The sequence below is a fragment of the Trachypithecus francoisi genome, unplaced genomic scaffold, assembly GCF_009764315.1.
Source record: "Trachypithecus francoisi isolate TF-2019V2 unplaced genomic scaffold, Tfra_2.0 Lachesis_group10, whole genome shotgun sequence".
NCBI lineage: Eukaryota > Metazoa > Chordata > Mammalia > Primates > Cercopithecidae > Trachypithecus > Trachypithecus francoisi.
In genome coordinates, this window is record NW_022681455.1 from 21,240,196 (window position 1) to 21,254,831 (window position 14,636).

General features: G+C 38.3%; 1 protein-coding gene across 3 annotated transcripts in view; it reads left to right on the forward strand.

Moving 5' to 3' along the window:
* The window catches only part of CDKAL1 (CDK5 regulatory subunit associated protein 1 like 1), a 723,350-nt gene that overhangs the window by 474,459 nt on the left and 234,255 nt on the right, over positions 1 to 14,636 (forward strand). For all 3 annotated transcript variants that reach the window (XM_033216358.1, XM_033216361.1, XM_033216360.1), the window contains one exon: positions 8,080 to 8,225. In XM_033216358.1, coding sequence (XP_033072249.1) covers positions 8,080 to 8,225 — 146 coding nt within the window. The remainder of the gene's footprint in view (positions 1 to 8,079; positions 8,226 to 14,636) is intronic.

A 14,636-nucleotide genomic window follows, 5' to 3' on the forward strand; every position in this document is an offset into this window, starting at 1 on the left:
TTTTTTTTTTTGAGGCGGAGTCTCGCTCTGTCGCCTGGACTGGAGTGCAGTGGCCAGATCTCAGCTCACTGCAAGCTCCGCCTCCCGGGTTTAAGCCATTCTCCTGCCTCAGCCTCCACAGTAGCTGGGACTACAGGCGCCCGCCACCTCGCCCGGCTAGTTTTTGTATTTTAGTAGAGACGGGGTTTCACCGTGTTAGCCAGGATGGTCTCGATCTCCTGACCTCGTGATCCGCCCGTCTCGGCCTCCCAAAGTGCTGGGATTACAGGCTTGAGCCACCGCGCCCGGCCTTTTAATAAGGTCTTATATGTACCAGCTAATCTGTAGCAAGGCTATGTCATTAGAATGTTTGTGTTAGAGCCAGGAAATATGGGTGAAACTTGCTTTACCACCTTAGTCAAGCTAATATAATTCAGAACATCTGAAATAGTTTTGCATTAAATGATACATTTAATAAATTCTAAATTCCCATGTTTTATTATTTACTTGAAATAAAGCTAGGCATGGTGGGCATGGTTGCTGATACCTGTAATACCAGCATTTTGGGAGGCTGAGGCAGGAGGATCACTTGAGCCCAGGAATTCAAGATCAGCGAGCCTGGGCAACATAGTGAGACCCTGTCTCTAGAAAAAATGTAAAAATTAGCCTGGCGTGGTGGCATGTGCTTGTCTTCCCAGCTACTCAAGAGGCTGAGGTGGGAGGATCACTTGAGGCTTGGAGGTCAAAGCTGCAGTGAGCAATGATTGCACTTTGGCACTCCAGCCCGGGCAACAGAATGAGACTCTGTCTCAAAGAGGAAGAAAAGAAAAAGAAGAGAAATAAATCCTTAGATGTTACAATATGGTTAACCCTTGAGACCATTAAGTGAAGGAAGCCAGTCACGAAAGAAGTCACATATTATATGAGTCTATTTATATTAAACGTCCAGAATAGGCAAATCTGTAGAGTTAGCAAGTAGACTAGTGGTTGTTTTAGAGCTAGGAGAAGGGTTCATGAAATGAGGGAAAATGGGAGTGGCAGCTAATGGATACAGGGTTTGTTTTGGGGGAAGGAAAATGTTCTAAAATTAGATTGTGGTAACGGTTTTACAATCCCGTGAATATACTAAAAAATGTTAATTGTATACTTTGAATGGATAAATTGTATGGTATATGAATTGTATCTCAAGCTATTTTGAAAATGTTTAAAGGGAATGGGACAGTTTATCTTTTTTTGAAGGTTTTTTTTTTCCTTTAGCATATCACTTATATGAGCTGAAAACAACAGAGCAGTGTAAAGTTTAGAATTTTGAATATGCATGTAGTTCATAACAAAGCTGTCATCTGAGAGGGTTTTCTGTTTGATCACTATCAGTGTGGATGTAAACGCATCTCAATGCAAGTGTTAACATCTTCTATCAACCTTCACATACTGAGTAATTGCACAGGGGCCATGGTGCTGAGGCGAGCACATACTGAGGGATTTTGTTAAGCCAGTAGTACATATATTCGAAATTAGGTAGCATGTAATGATGAGTTTGATGACTGCAGGGCAATAAAAATGAAATTTGGCAGTTCTTTTAAAAATGTAACCATACATAGAACTGCTTTCTAAAATTAAGTGTGTTTTCATTCAATTTATTTTTTTCTTTATATTTTAGGTTCAGAGAAAAATAACAAACACTGAGATGATTATCACTTTGTAAGATGAGGACTCCATGGAATAGTACCAGATAGAAACACTGTTTTTTAAATCTGGCTAGCCATTCTGCAGTTCCTGCCTGTAAATGGTTAATATCTATATTTTAAGCAGCCTTGATACATCAGCCCTTCCATTGTAAATGATCTAATATTAAAACACATACTTTTTCCATGCTAACTGCTACCAGAGCTCCTCAGCTGCTCCCCCTCCCATGTGAGCCCATACATGCCCACCAAATCTGCCCTTCAGCTCAGACTCACCCAGCTCAGAGCACCGAGCTGTTCATGACTGCCTTTCTTTCGTCAGCCACAATTTGAGCTAAATTCTTCTATTTCTCTTGTCAAACCTGAGACCCTTCCCTTTACTTGTAAATTACTTTCATAAGAAAATGCATTATGGGCTGGGAGCAGTGGCTCATGCCTGTAATCCCAGCACTTTGGGAGTCCAAGGTGGGGGGATCCTAAGGTCAGGAGTTCGAGACCAGCCTGGCCAATATGGTGAAACCCAATCTCTACTAAAATTACCAAAATTAGCCAGGTACGGTGGCGGGCACCTGTAATCCCAGCTACTTAGGAGGCTGAAGCAGGAGAATCACTTGAACCCAGGAGGTGGAGGCTGCAGTGAACCCAGATTGCGCCTCTGCACTCCAGCCTGGCTCACAGAGTGAGATGAAAAGAAAAAAGAAAAGAAAAGAGAAAATGCATTGTGATTTCAATCTCAAGCTTCAGCATACCTTTAGTAATATAATCCGTGATGGGGCTACCTTTATTTAAAGTGTCTTGGTGTTTTCAGGCATACCTCAGAGATACTGCAGGTTTGGTTCCAGACCTCCACAAAATAGCAAATATCACCATAAAGCAAGTGACATGATTTTTTTGGTTTCCTAGTGTATATAAAAGTTATGTTTATACTATATTGTAGTCTAGTAAGTATAAAATAGCATTATGTGTAAAAAATATACATACCTTAATTTTAAAATACTTTACTGCTAAAAAAGGAGCCTTCAGCAGGTTACTATCTTTTTGCTTGTGATGGATCTTGCCACGATGTTGATGGCTGTGGACTCATCAGAGTGGTGACTGCTAAAGGTAAAGAAAGTAGCCGTGGCAGTGCAGCTTCTCTCAAAGTTGGAGTCAACTCTCTCAAACGCTGCTTTATCAACTATATTTATGTAATGTCATAAATCCTTTGTTAACAATGTTCACAACATCTTCAACAGGAACACATTCCATCTTGAAACCCCTTTCTTTGCTCATCCATAAGAAACAACTCATCATCTGTTCAAGTTTGATGATGAGACTGCAGCAATTCCATCACATCTTCAGGCTGCACTTGTAATTCTACTTGTTTTCCTTTGTCCACCATATCTGCAGTTACTTCCTCCATTGAAGTCTTGAACCCCTCAAAGTGATCCATGAGGGCTGAAATCAATGTCTTCCAAACTTCTATTTATATTGATATTTTGTTCTCCTCCCATGAATCACGAAGGTTCTTAATGGCGTCTAGAATGACGAGTCCTTTCCAGAAGACTTTTAATTTACTTTACTTAGATCCATCAGAGGAATCACTATGGCAGTTATAGCCTTACATAATGAACTTGAAAGTTGAAATTACTCCTTGGTCCATGTACTGCAGAATGGATGTTGTGTTACCCCTCATAAAAACAACATTAATCTCATTGTACATCCCCATCAGAGCTCTTAGATGACCAGGTGCATTGTCCATGAGCAGTAATATTTTGAAAGGAATCTTTTTTTTCCTGAGCAGTAGGTCTCAATAGTGGGCTTAAAATATCCAGTAAACCATGCTGTCAATACATGTGCTCTCACCAGGCTTTGGTGTTCCATTTATAGAGTACAGACAAAGTCAATTTATCACAATTCTTGAGGACCCTAGAATTTTCAGAATGGCAAATGAGAACTGGTTTCAACTTACAGTCACCAGTTGCATTATCCCCTAACAAAAGAGTCAGTCTTTCTGTCCTCTGAAGCTTTGAAGCAAGTCTTCAAAGCCTTTTGTATTGACTTCTCTAGCTATAAAAGTCCTCAATGCCTCCATTTTTCAATAGAAGGCTGTTTTGTGTGCACTGAACATCTGCAGTGTGCTGTAGCCATCTTCATCAGTGATCTTAGCTAAGTCTTCTGGATAATTTGCTACTGCTTCTACTTCAACACTTGCTTATTCACTTTGCACTTTCATGTTATGGAAACTGTTCCTTAAGCCTCATGAACCAATCTCTTCTAGCTTAAAACATCTTCTGCAGTCTACTCACTTTCAGCCTTTATAGAATTGAAGAGAGTTAGGGCCTTGCTCTGGATTAGGTTTGTGCTTAAGGGAACGTTGTGGCTGGTTTGATCATCTATCCAGACCACTGAAACTTTCTCCGTATCAGCAGTAAGGCTGTTTGACTTTCTTATCATTCGTGAGTTCACTGGAGTAGCACTTTTAATTTCCTTCAAGAACTTTTCCTTTGCATTCATAACTTGGTTGACTGGTGCAAGAGGCCTAGCTTTTAACCTGTCTCAGCTTTTGATATGCTTTCCCCACTAAGGTTAATGCCTTCTGGCTTTTAATTTACAGTGAGAAACGCGGGACTTTACCATCCACTTGAATATGTAAAGGCCTTTGTCGGGTTATTAATTGGCCTAATTTCAATCTTGTTGTATCTCAGAGGATAGGGAGGCCCAAGACGGGAAGAGCAACTGGAAGAGCAGTCAGAACACACACAACATATTGATTAAATTTGCCATCTTATATGGGCACGGTTTGTGGCACCCCAAAATAATTACAAGAGTAACGTCAAAGATCACTGATCACAGATCATCACAGCAGATATAATAATAATTTTAAAAGTCTGAAATATTGCAAGAACCACCAAAATGTGACACAGAGAGACGAAATGAGCACATGCTGTTGAAGAAATTTGCCAGTGCACGTGCTTGACACAGGGTTGCCTCAAAACTTCAATCTGTAAGAAACACAATATTTGGGAAGTACAATAAAATGAGGTATGCCTGTACTTATGTATATACCTATAGATTTACATATAATTATTCATTTGTTCCAGAAATTAAGGCAGGCTGATTAAATGCCTGTTTACCTCCTTGAATATATGTTTGTTTACCTGGTTGAGCCCAACTGAAATATTACTAAATGAAAGTTTGTCTTCCTATTGAAATTACAGTTATACCTCTTTTCGTGTATATTGATGTAGTTGTAACCCATATCTGTATTTAAATGTTTAGTGGTGTGCTTAGCACAGTATAAGCTATTGTAGAGATCCAGAGGGAAGAGTAAAATATAATTCCTGGCCTTGTAGTGTTCAGTTCTGGAGATTCATTATTGTATTGCCAGGAAGAGCTAAGTAAACACTTTGGTAACACCAGGAACAGGTTGCTGAGAAGTCATGAAGGAAGAAGTTTTTGAAAGGTGAAGAGAACACAAGTTGTCCTAAGTTGTCCTAAACTAAGAGTGCTGAGCAAGGAGAGGAATGGAAGAAAAAGCAAAACAAAAAATATGTATTTTGTCTCCTTGGGTACATTAATCTGTGTTAAGTCATGATTCTCTTAGTGGCAGAAACATAGACTTTAATTAAGGGGCAAGTGTAATTTTATTTTGTGTTCTAGCAGTATGAAGTTGCAAGGCCTGTAGTATGAACTAAAGATAATTACTAGTGGGAAGGTTTATTTTGAGAACTATGGGGGTGGTGGGGGGGAGGGGGAACCACCACTTTTATCCCACTTGTTTGCTATTAACATTTTAATTTGTAAATTGGCATACTGTAGCAGGACAACGTTTCATCTAGCACAGTATCCTGTTTATAGTAGGAGGCCAGCCTGAGTGTTTCCAAGAGAAACTGGCCCACCCTCTCTGGCCCGGGGTCATGTGTGCTGGTAAACCCCTTTCAAATTTATGTCATGCAAATCAGTACCAGTTACTTCTCCTTCACCTGCTAGTTCGGGAACTAGCTTATCAGAAAGCTGTTTTATTTATTTATTCATAGGTTCCCTGTAATCCATATAAAATTGTGTTACCGGGAACTTAAAATACTTGCCAAAAGAAAAAAATTTAAAAATTAGATGATTTACATATGGAGTACTTATTCTATTAGTATATACTGGATTATCTTAATTTATTTTCACAATAGCCCAGTAGCCCTATGAGATGAATATTATCCCTCTCTCCATTTTATAGATGAGAAAAAGGCACACAGCCCGAGTGTGAAGTTTCATCTCACAAAGTGTATTACGTGTCAAAATGTCATTTCTCACCACAATAGATAGGTCTAAAGCTGTGAGTGCTGCCACTTTAGAAAACAAAGATCTTTGTACAATTAGGTTTCTTAAATTTGGCGGTGGGATTTTGATGTTCAAGTGTGAAGAACCTGAAAGGCAGAGGATCCTAGCATAAGGCCAGCATATTTACTGCAGGATGGGTAATATGAGTGTGGCTCCGCCTCGCCCAGCTCTGGGTGTGCAGTATGGCTACAAAGAGCCTGCTGAGGCCAGGCGCCGTGGCTCACTCCTGTAATCTCAGCACTTTGAGAGGCCAAGGCAGGCGGATCACCTGAGGTCAGGAGTTCAAGACCAGCCTGGCCAACATGGTGAAACCCCATCTCTACTAAAACCACAAAAATTAGCCGGGTGTGGTGGCACACGCCTGGAATCCCAGCTACTTGGGAGGCTGAGGCAGGAGAATCGCTTGAATATGGGAGGCGGAGGTTGCAGTGAGTTGAGATTGTGCCACTGCACTCCAGCCTGGGTGACAGAGCAAAACTCCATCTCAAAAAAAAAGAAAGAAAGAAAGAAAAAAAAGAGCCTACTGAATACCCAGCCCAGAAATGTAACAGTTTCATAAAAGTGTTTCCAGCTGTTTTTCTAATAAATAAGAAATTCTTCAACTCCAATTCCAATTTAGTAGTCTATATATAACAAGGTTAGTAAGGCATATATACCTATTAATTCCTGGTAGAGAAAGTGTGGATAAAGGATATCTATGAGTAATTTTATTTTATAATCTGAACTTCTTAGTAAAAGTAGTATTTTAAACAACCGCTACTAAGAAGGTGACTGATTTGAGTTCATCTCTGGGCTTCCACTTTGGCTGAAATGCTAATGTTCACAGTCAATGAAAAGAAAATGGAGAAACACAGGGCATGGTTGATCCATATGCATGACTGACTCTTGAAGAGCTAAGAGGTAACTGGACGGAATTAGCTGGCTCTTTGATTCCATAAGATCCTTCAAAATATTTTCTGAAGGATGAAACTAGGTAACAGATGTGAAAGTGCAATACTTTGAAAGTTAAGAATCAATGGCACATGCAAGTTATTAATGAGCCGCTCCCTTTGTGACATTTTTATTCACTACTGGACTCTGAAAGGCCATATGCGCCTGCTGTCTCTTTCTTTTCACTTTTCTTTTTCTTTTTTTCTTTGTTTCTTTTCTTTTTTCTTTTTCTCTTTCTCTCCTTCCTTTCCTCCCTGTCTTTCAAATTGATGACCTGACAGCATGCAGCAGTGGAGAAGGACCACATTAGTCAACTTGCCTAATGCTTGCATGAATGGTGACATTACACAAGTTCGCCTCTGTCACTCTTTCTTATTCGACCCCTTTGTGTCCTTGGAGGAATTTTTAAACACTCTGAGTTTTTTAATGTGTTTCACTTAAATGTATTCTCTTTCACTTGAAAAGATATGTTCTTCTTTCTCTTCCTGTCTTCTTTCACTTCTTTTTATGCATCTTAAGTATGAATGTCAGTAGGTACCCAGTGGTGAAGTGGCTGGCCTTACTGTCTGATCATGTGCCTTTTGCATAATAGATACTCAAAAAATATGTGAATGAAATTAAAAGAAAAAGAAACAGGTGAGTTGCAGAGTTTTTTCCCCTCATTTTTTTTTTTTTTTTAACAAATATGTCATTTGTCCTGGCAATAATATTTGTATTAAAAAATGTGTTAACCTAAATTTGGAAATTTTCTCTATTCAAGTACAGGGGATTATGGGATCTCAAGTGTTTGCCTTAAATATTGATGTTTTTCCTACAAATGTAACAAGGCAGAATGTAAAACTCCTTTGAAGTGAAGTAGGAATAGTGTTTGTTTTGGCGTACTGAAAAATCTTTTTACTCTTCAGGCATTATATGAGTTTATCTCTGTTTTGTCACCTAAGAGAAACAGAAAGCATGAGGAAATAATTATTCTGTGAAATCTTCTGAAAGTGATATTGAATTCCCAAATCTCATCATAGAATATTGCCAATTGATGTTCACTTTAAGAGGCTTGATGATTGGTCTGTTTCAACTAGTATGTTTATTTGCTTGTGCTTGTGATGTTGATGTGAGGAAAACCATTCCACAATTTGTTAAAATGATTAATGTTTTCTCCTTCCATTTTTTTAAGGAAATGGCAAAAATCCTTAATCACCCCAGAGTCTACGCTTTTCTGCACATACCAGTCCAGTCTGCCTCCGACAGCGTACTCATGGAAATGAAAAGAGAATACTGTGTGGCTGACTTCAAAAGAGTAGTGGATTTTCTGAAAGAGAAGTAAGTCTGTTAGTACTTAAGAAAATAACCATTTCTTTTTTCTTTCAAGAGCTTGTGGCAAAAATGCACTTATTGCAGCCTTACAATTAAAGGTACAAGAGAGAAGGCGAGACTTTCGAAGCTTACAAAGCCTTTAAGTCTTCTTGGCACCTTTGATGTGGTTTTATCTTTCTCCTCAGTTTATACCCACCTTCCATCTGTACATGACACACCATTAATTTGTGTAAGATTGCCAGTCGTTTTAAGGTAATGTGAATTGTGATTATTTTTATACGTGACCTGGTGGATGAAAACTGCTTTAGCTTTTGCTCTGTGTAAATCTCCTTTAATGTGGCTTTTTGAAGTTATAAACTGGTTTTGACATGGACGAAGGCCAAATCGTGTCACTACAAAAATAGATAATTTTCTACTAAACAGCATTTTTTAAAGAGTATCTGGAATGTCTATGCTTTTACACACAAAGCCCTATAGTTTGCTTAAAGAATTGTGATTTACAAGAAGGTTTGAGGATTCTAATTTTTAAGGTTCAAATTGCTATTGACCAAAATTAAGGCATATTTACACAATGTCAGACATGAATGATAATTTTGTTTCCACAGAAAATACTTTCAGCCCTTAATTATGTGCTTCAAAACCCTGCTCCTCATCATCACCAAACATTGACTGCCTTCTGTGATTATGCCAGGCAGGAAATGGAATTACTGGCCAGGGTCACACAGAACCTTCTCAAGTCTGTGACACTGTTCTCCCCTCTGGGGATATGTCATTTGTCTTGGCATATTTGTGGCCTGGGTCTTCCTACTTTTCATAAATTTTTTCCACAGCCTTTTCCTCTGTTGTTTTGCTTAATTAAGATACAACTTTTTATTTCCATCGTCTTGTTTATAATTATGTACCTTTTTACTATGTCAGAGTACTGCATGGATATGATTGCTTTATACAAATTGTAAGAAATTATTTTTTCCACCTTTAATTAGTCATTTATCCTAACTGCATATGATCATTTTAAAATCTTTTTCTTTTTTCTATTCTTCCATACCTTTCCTTTACATATCTTCCTAAGTTTTTTTTAACCTCTAGGCTTTCTTGATTATCCTAACCACCAAGAATAAAGCTACTTAGTGTACATTCAAACTACAGCTAATTGTCCAAATATTCAAATCAGTGCATAGAAGATGTATTTGTTAAGTACTATAGCCTTCAAAGTGGAAAATGGAAAATAGATCTCTACCCTTTTTAGTACTTTTAAATCTTGAACAGAACTGTGTTAAGCTAAAGAATATAGATTTTTATGTGAAATGTCTGCTGTTGGCCTATAGCCCTTTCTTGCCTTTCTTCTATTATTGCAGGCAAATTTGTCTCATATAAGAGAGTTCTTTTGAGCACGCTGGCACTGGTAAATGGAGTATTTTCAAAATTTCAAGTCGGTTGTTACACTTGTGAAATTTCTTCCTTCTTTGCCTATTATAGCAGTAGCGAATAAAAACTTGATACTTGTTACACAATATTTTCCCAAGTATAGACATGCATCCCCTGTGCAGAATAGACTAGAACACTTTCCAGATAGTTTGTTGCATTTATGTGATTAAATGAGGTTAGGGAATCGCACCTCTCTTTTATCTTTATTTGGTTGAGAGCTGACTCAGTTGTTGGAGGAATTACTGTGGCTACTTAACTGGGCAACAGTTTCACAAGTTATGTTCTGAAGGTCTGTTAAATCTGTTCCATCTTCAACAGTTCCAACAGCCTCCATTAGCTATATAGAAGTAAAAAGATGATCATGTCAGGTATTAGGAAATAGTCTCTTGGATTTCTTTGGATCTGGGTCCTTTCTTTGGATTCTGAGTTATTATGAGGCATCTATGTAGTTTTTCTAGAAGTATTCAACCAACTGGAGGATCCTAGAACCAACTATGTTTCCCAGGTATCTCTAGTATTTCTAGCAATGAAAATATTAGACATACCTGGAGAAGATATTGGAGATGCCTGGAGATCACACTACATCCCATACCCACCCATGTATAATTTCAGTTTCAAGTGCCATGAGTCACTTGGATTATAGAATATGAGTCTAGTCAGTTAGCATCTCTGAGAGATTTTTAAATTAACTCTGTATTGTGTATATGCAGCAAGGGCAGAAGCAACCCTGGTATGTAATTTCACATGTAGATTAAAAGTAAGATATATTGGAAAACTGTATTAGGCAGCCAATATGATATACCTGCGTATGTATAGCAGAAGACTGAGAAAATGTCAGGTAACCTATTTTTTTAAAAAAGGAAATCAGATTATCACTGCTAATAAAGTGATCCTAGGCCTGGCGCAGTGGCTCACGCCTGGAATCTCAGTACATTGGGAGGCTAAGGTGGGTGGATCTCCTCAACTCCAGAGTTCAGGGTCAGCTTGGGCAACATGGTGAAGCCCTGTCTCTATCAAAAATACAAATTAGCTGGGCATGTTGGCTCACACCTGTGGTCCCAACTACTTGGGAGGCTGAGGTGGGAGAACCGACTGAACCTGGGAGATGAGGTTGCAGTGAGCCACGATTACGCCACTGCACTCCAGCCTGGGCAACAGAGTGAGACCCATCTCAAAAAATAAAATGTGATCCTTGCATAGTTTCAGATGGTTCATCAGAACCATAAAATTGTGTATTTTGTCTAGTCCATCTGTTACGTGTGAAGAATAGTATAGTCTTACTCCCGTGAGGACAGTATAATCAACTTTGCCATTTAGCGAAAAAGAGTTTTCCTAACCTCTTGGGGAAGTCCATCTACCTAGTGAATAATTTCCAACTATTATGGACATTTAGAAATAAATGAAATATTTTAGACTAGGCATGGTGGCTCATACCTGTAATCCCAACACTTTGGGAGGCCGAGGTAGGTGGATCACCTGAGGTCAGGAGTTCAAGACCAGCCTGGCCAACATGGTGAAACCCCATCTCTACTAAAAAAAAAAAAATAATGTATATATATTTATATATATATACACACACACACAAATTAGCCAGGCATGGGCACGTGCCTGTAATCCCAGCTACTCGGGAGGCTGAGGCAGGAGAATCACTGGAACTCGGGAGGCAGAAGTTTCAGTAAGCTGAGATCATACCACTGTACTCCAGCCTGGGCGACAGAGTGAGACTCCATCTCAAAAAAGAAAAAGGGCCGGGCGTGGTGGCTCACGCCTGTAATCCCAGCACTTTGGGAGACCAAGGCAGGTGAATCACAAAGTCAGGAGATCGAGACCATCCTATCTAACACGGTGAAACCCCATCTTTACTACAAATACAAAATAATTAGCCAGGCGTGGTGGCGGGCACCTGTAGTCCCAGCTACTTGGGAGGCTGAGGCAGGAGAATGGCGTGAACCTGGGAGGCGGAGCTTGCAGTGAGCCGAGATCGCGCCAACACTCCAGCCTGGGTGACAGAGCGAGACTCCATCTCAAAGCAAAACAAAACAAAACAACAAAAAAAGAAAAAAGAAATAAGTGAAATATTGAAATATTTTAAATAGTTCTTATGTTTGACCTACTTTCCCCTGTAAAAACTAGTATAACTTTATGGCAAATAGATTAGTGCTTATTTTGGAAACACCAAAGTTTCAGGGCTTTCTTTAGAGTCACTAGTCTGGACAACTGATCCAGCACAAAACTGTCTTGTCCAGCCTTTATTAAAATTCAATACAGTATTTTTACTCTTGGAGGGCCTAACACTATCATGTTGTCCTGATTTGTGCATAACACTCATTCATAAAATGATCCTGACTTAACGTGGTATGTTTGGTGCTTTCTTTTTCTGTTTCCTTTTTAAATCCTTCCTAAATGGTGGCCCATTTCATTTACATCTCTTATTTCCCCTGAAGTCTTTGAAGCCTTTTTTGTAATGTGCCTTTAACAAATAAAAGTCTCTCTTTTTTTCTCCAGCAGTGTGAGGCTTCTCAAATATTCGTGTTATGAGTTATGGATAAGGCGTTTCCTGATCCGTTTCCTTAAAAAATCCATTTTATAAGACAACCTACAGCATTTAAGATTGAAATCCAAACTATGGGAGTTTACCTGAAGCTGCAGGCTTTTAAACCACTAATTCTGTGATATTGGTAGAGTTGTGATTCTCAAACAGTGGCAGTGAAATATTTTTAATTAATTTTCTTTACAGTTGAAAATGGCCCATGTTTTAGCTGGGAGCAATGTAAGTTTACATATGAGCCAACTAAGCTGGTTCATTATTCTCTTCGGTTGTTTGAAAGTTGGCAGCCATCATCACAACAGCAGCTGGATACAAGATAACCTAGCAGTGTTGGCACATGTTGAGGCATATGGGAATTTATTAAATCATGCAACCTTTGCAAAGAAGAGTGTCTAAATGACTTAATATACTAATTCAAACAGCTGGCCATGAGCAATCATATGACTTAAATTATTCTATTCAGATTTATTAATCCAATTGAACATTAACTGAGTAATTTGATGTTTTTATCTAAATGGATAAGATGATTTTTTGAAATATAAAATGGGATTTGTAGGGTTATGGGAAGAAACTATATAGAACAAAGCAAGAGGTACAATTCTGGTTTTAAAAATAATCTGTGATTGGCTGGGTGCAGTGGCTCACACCTGTAATCACAACACTTTGGGAGGCTGAGGTGGGAGGATCACTTGAGCCCGGGAGTTCCAGACCAGCCTGTGAGACCCTATCTCTACAAAAAAATAAAAATAAAAAAATTAGCTGAGCATGCTGGTGTGCACCTGTAGTCTCAACTACTAGGGATGCTGAGGCAGGAGGATAACTTTAGCCCAGAAGTTGGAAGTTACAATGAGCTATGATCATGCTACTACACTGCAGTCTGCATGACAGAGCAAGATCCTGTCTTTCAAAAAAAAAATTGTGTTTTTATATTTTAAAATATGTATCTTATATATTTTACTGTCATTCATTATCACATAACTGATGTCTCTGTTATCTTTTTAACTTATTACTGAGATTTTTTAAAAGTATAAAACATGAATTATTCTTTTTTTTTATTTTTCCTGTATTTTTGAGAGAGTTACTTCCCAATTCAATGATTTTGTACTGCGTTATGTTGGGAATGATATAATTAGGGTTCCCAGGGCCTTGAGGCATTAGACAGGAACTTTAATTGGGCTTCTATCATTTGAGCAGCAGTGAATTTATAGTCACTCCCCAACATAAACAATACATTAACATATATTCAAAAAAATGACAACATGCAGAGTTCTTAAGCATATGTTTTAATGCTAAGTAAAGGAATCTTTAAGTCCTCAAGTTCACACATTAAAATGTGAAAGAAACATGTAAGAATATCCTATGGATAGATACTTAAGAAATGAATCAGTTTATATATTAAAAGACCTAACTGTTTAGATAGACTATTTTGTTAGAAATCCAGTAGCTTTTTGGTTTATGTTAACTAGACCTTAGCTAGTCAACATCTCTATCTTTCTCACTTGGTAAATACAATTCGAATGAATTAATAAACAGTTTTGTTTTTACCTGCAAGTTGCATGGATCTAATGTTAAGTTGCATCTTAGTATGGCATCTCTGTGTTGATTTTTAATCCCATGATATCATTCATTTTAGAATTTGCCATTATCATTTCTTAAGGTACTGTGTACTTCAGGGTTAATTTCCCTTCTTACTTAGAGAATATTAACCATTTTAGCACTGTGATATTTATTATTATTCCCCTAAGTTCACTATACCCAGAGATTGCCCAGTGAAATGCCACAGCTAATAAGCAGTGAGCACTCACGGTGAAAGGGGAATCTTTTGCAGGGCGAGGAGAGAACAAATTAGAGGGAAAGTAGCAGACTTGCACAGGAAGTTTCATTCTCCCATCTCTCCACTGTATATTCATTCAGTGGAAGGGGCACAAGGACATAAAGCCAGTATTACTTTGGCAGGATGATGACTGTCAGTGAGTCATTGAGCTAATGTATATCGTCCAGCCCATCCTATGACCTACTTTTCCAGTCTATCTGCAAAAAGGATGTTAAATTATTAACATCCTGAGTAATTTTTCTTTCCTGTCATTAGTCCTGGTCATCCATGTGTGCTTATTGGAACACAATCTGATAAGAGCTATGTTATGTTAAATTAGTGTTTTATTCTGCCTTATTCATCTAGTTTTAGTCCTAGTGGCTTGGATATAAGTAGAAGAGAAGAAAAGAAATGCAAAAGAAAAAAAAAAAAAAGAATGATTCAGCAAGGATTAGATAATTATGTTTTCTTCCAGATGCATTCCCAGATGTGTTTCTATTCACTAAGTAACCACCTCCAAAATAATTTAGGCAGAATACTTCCCTGGAAAATGTTTTCTGGCTTTATGGCATCATATCTAGTATCTTTAGCTAAGTTGTTATTTTGGATAGCACTAAGGTCTTGTTCACTG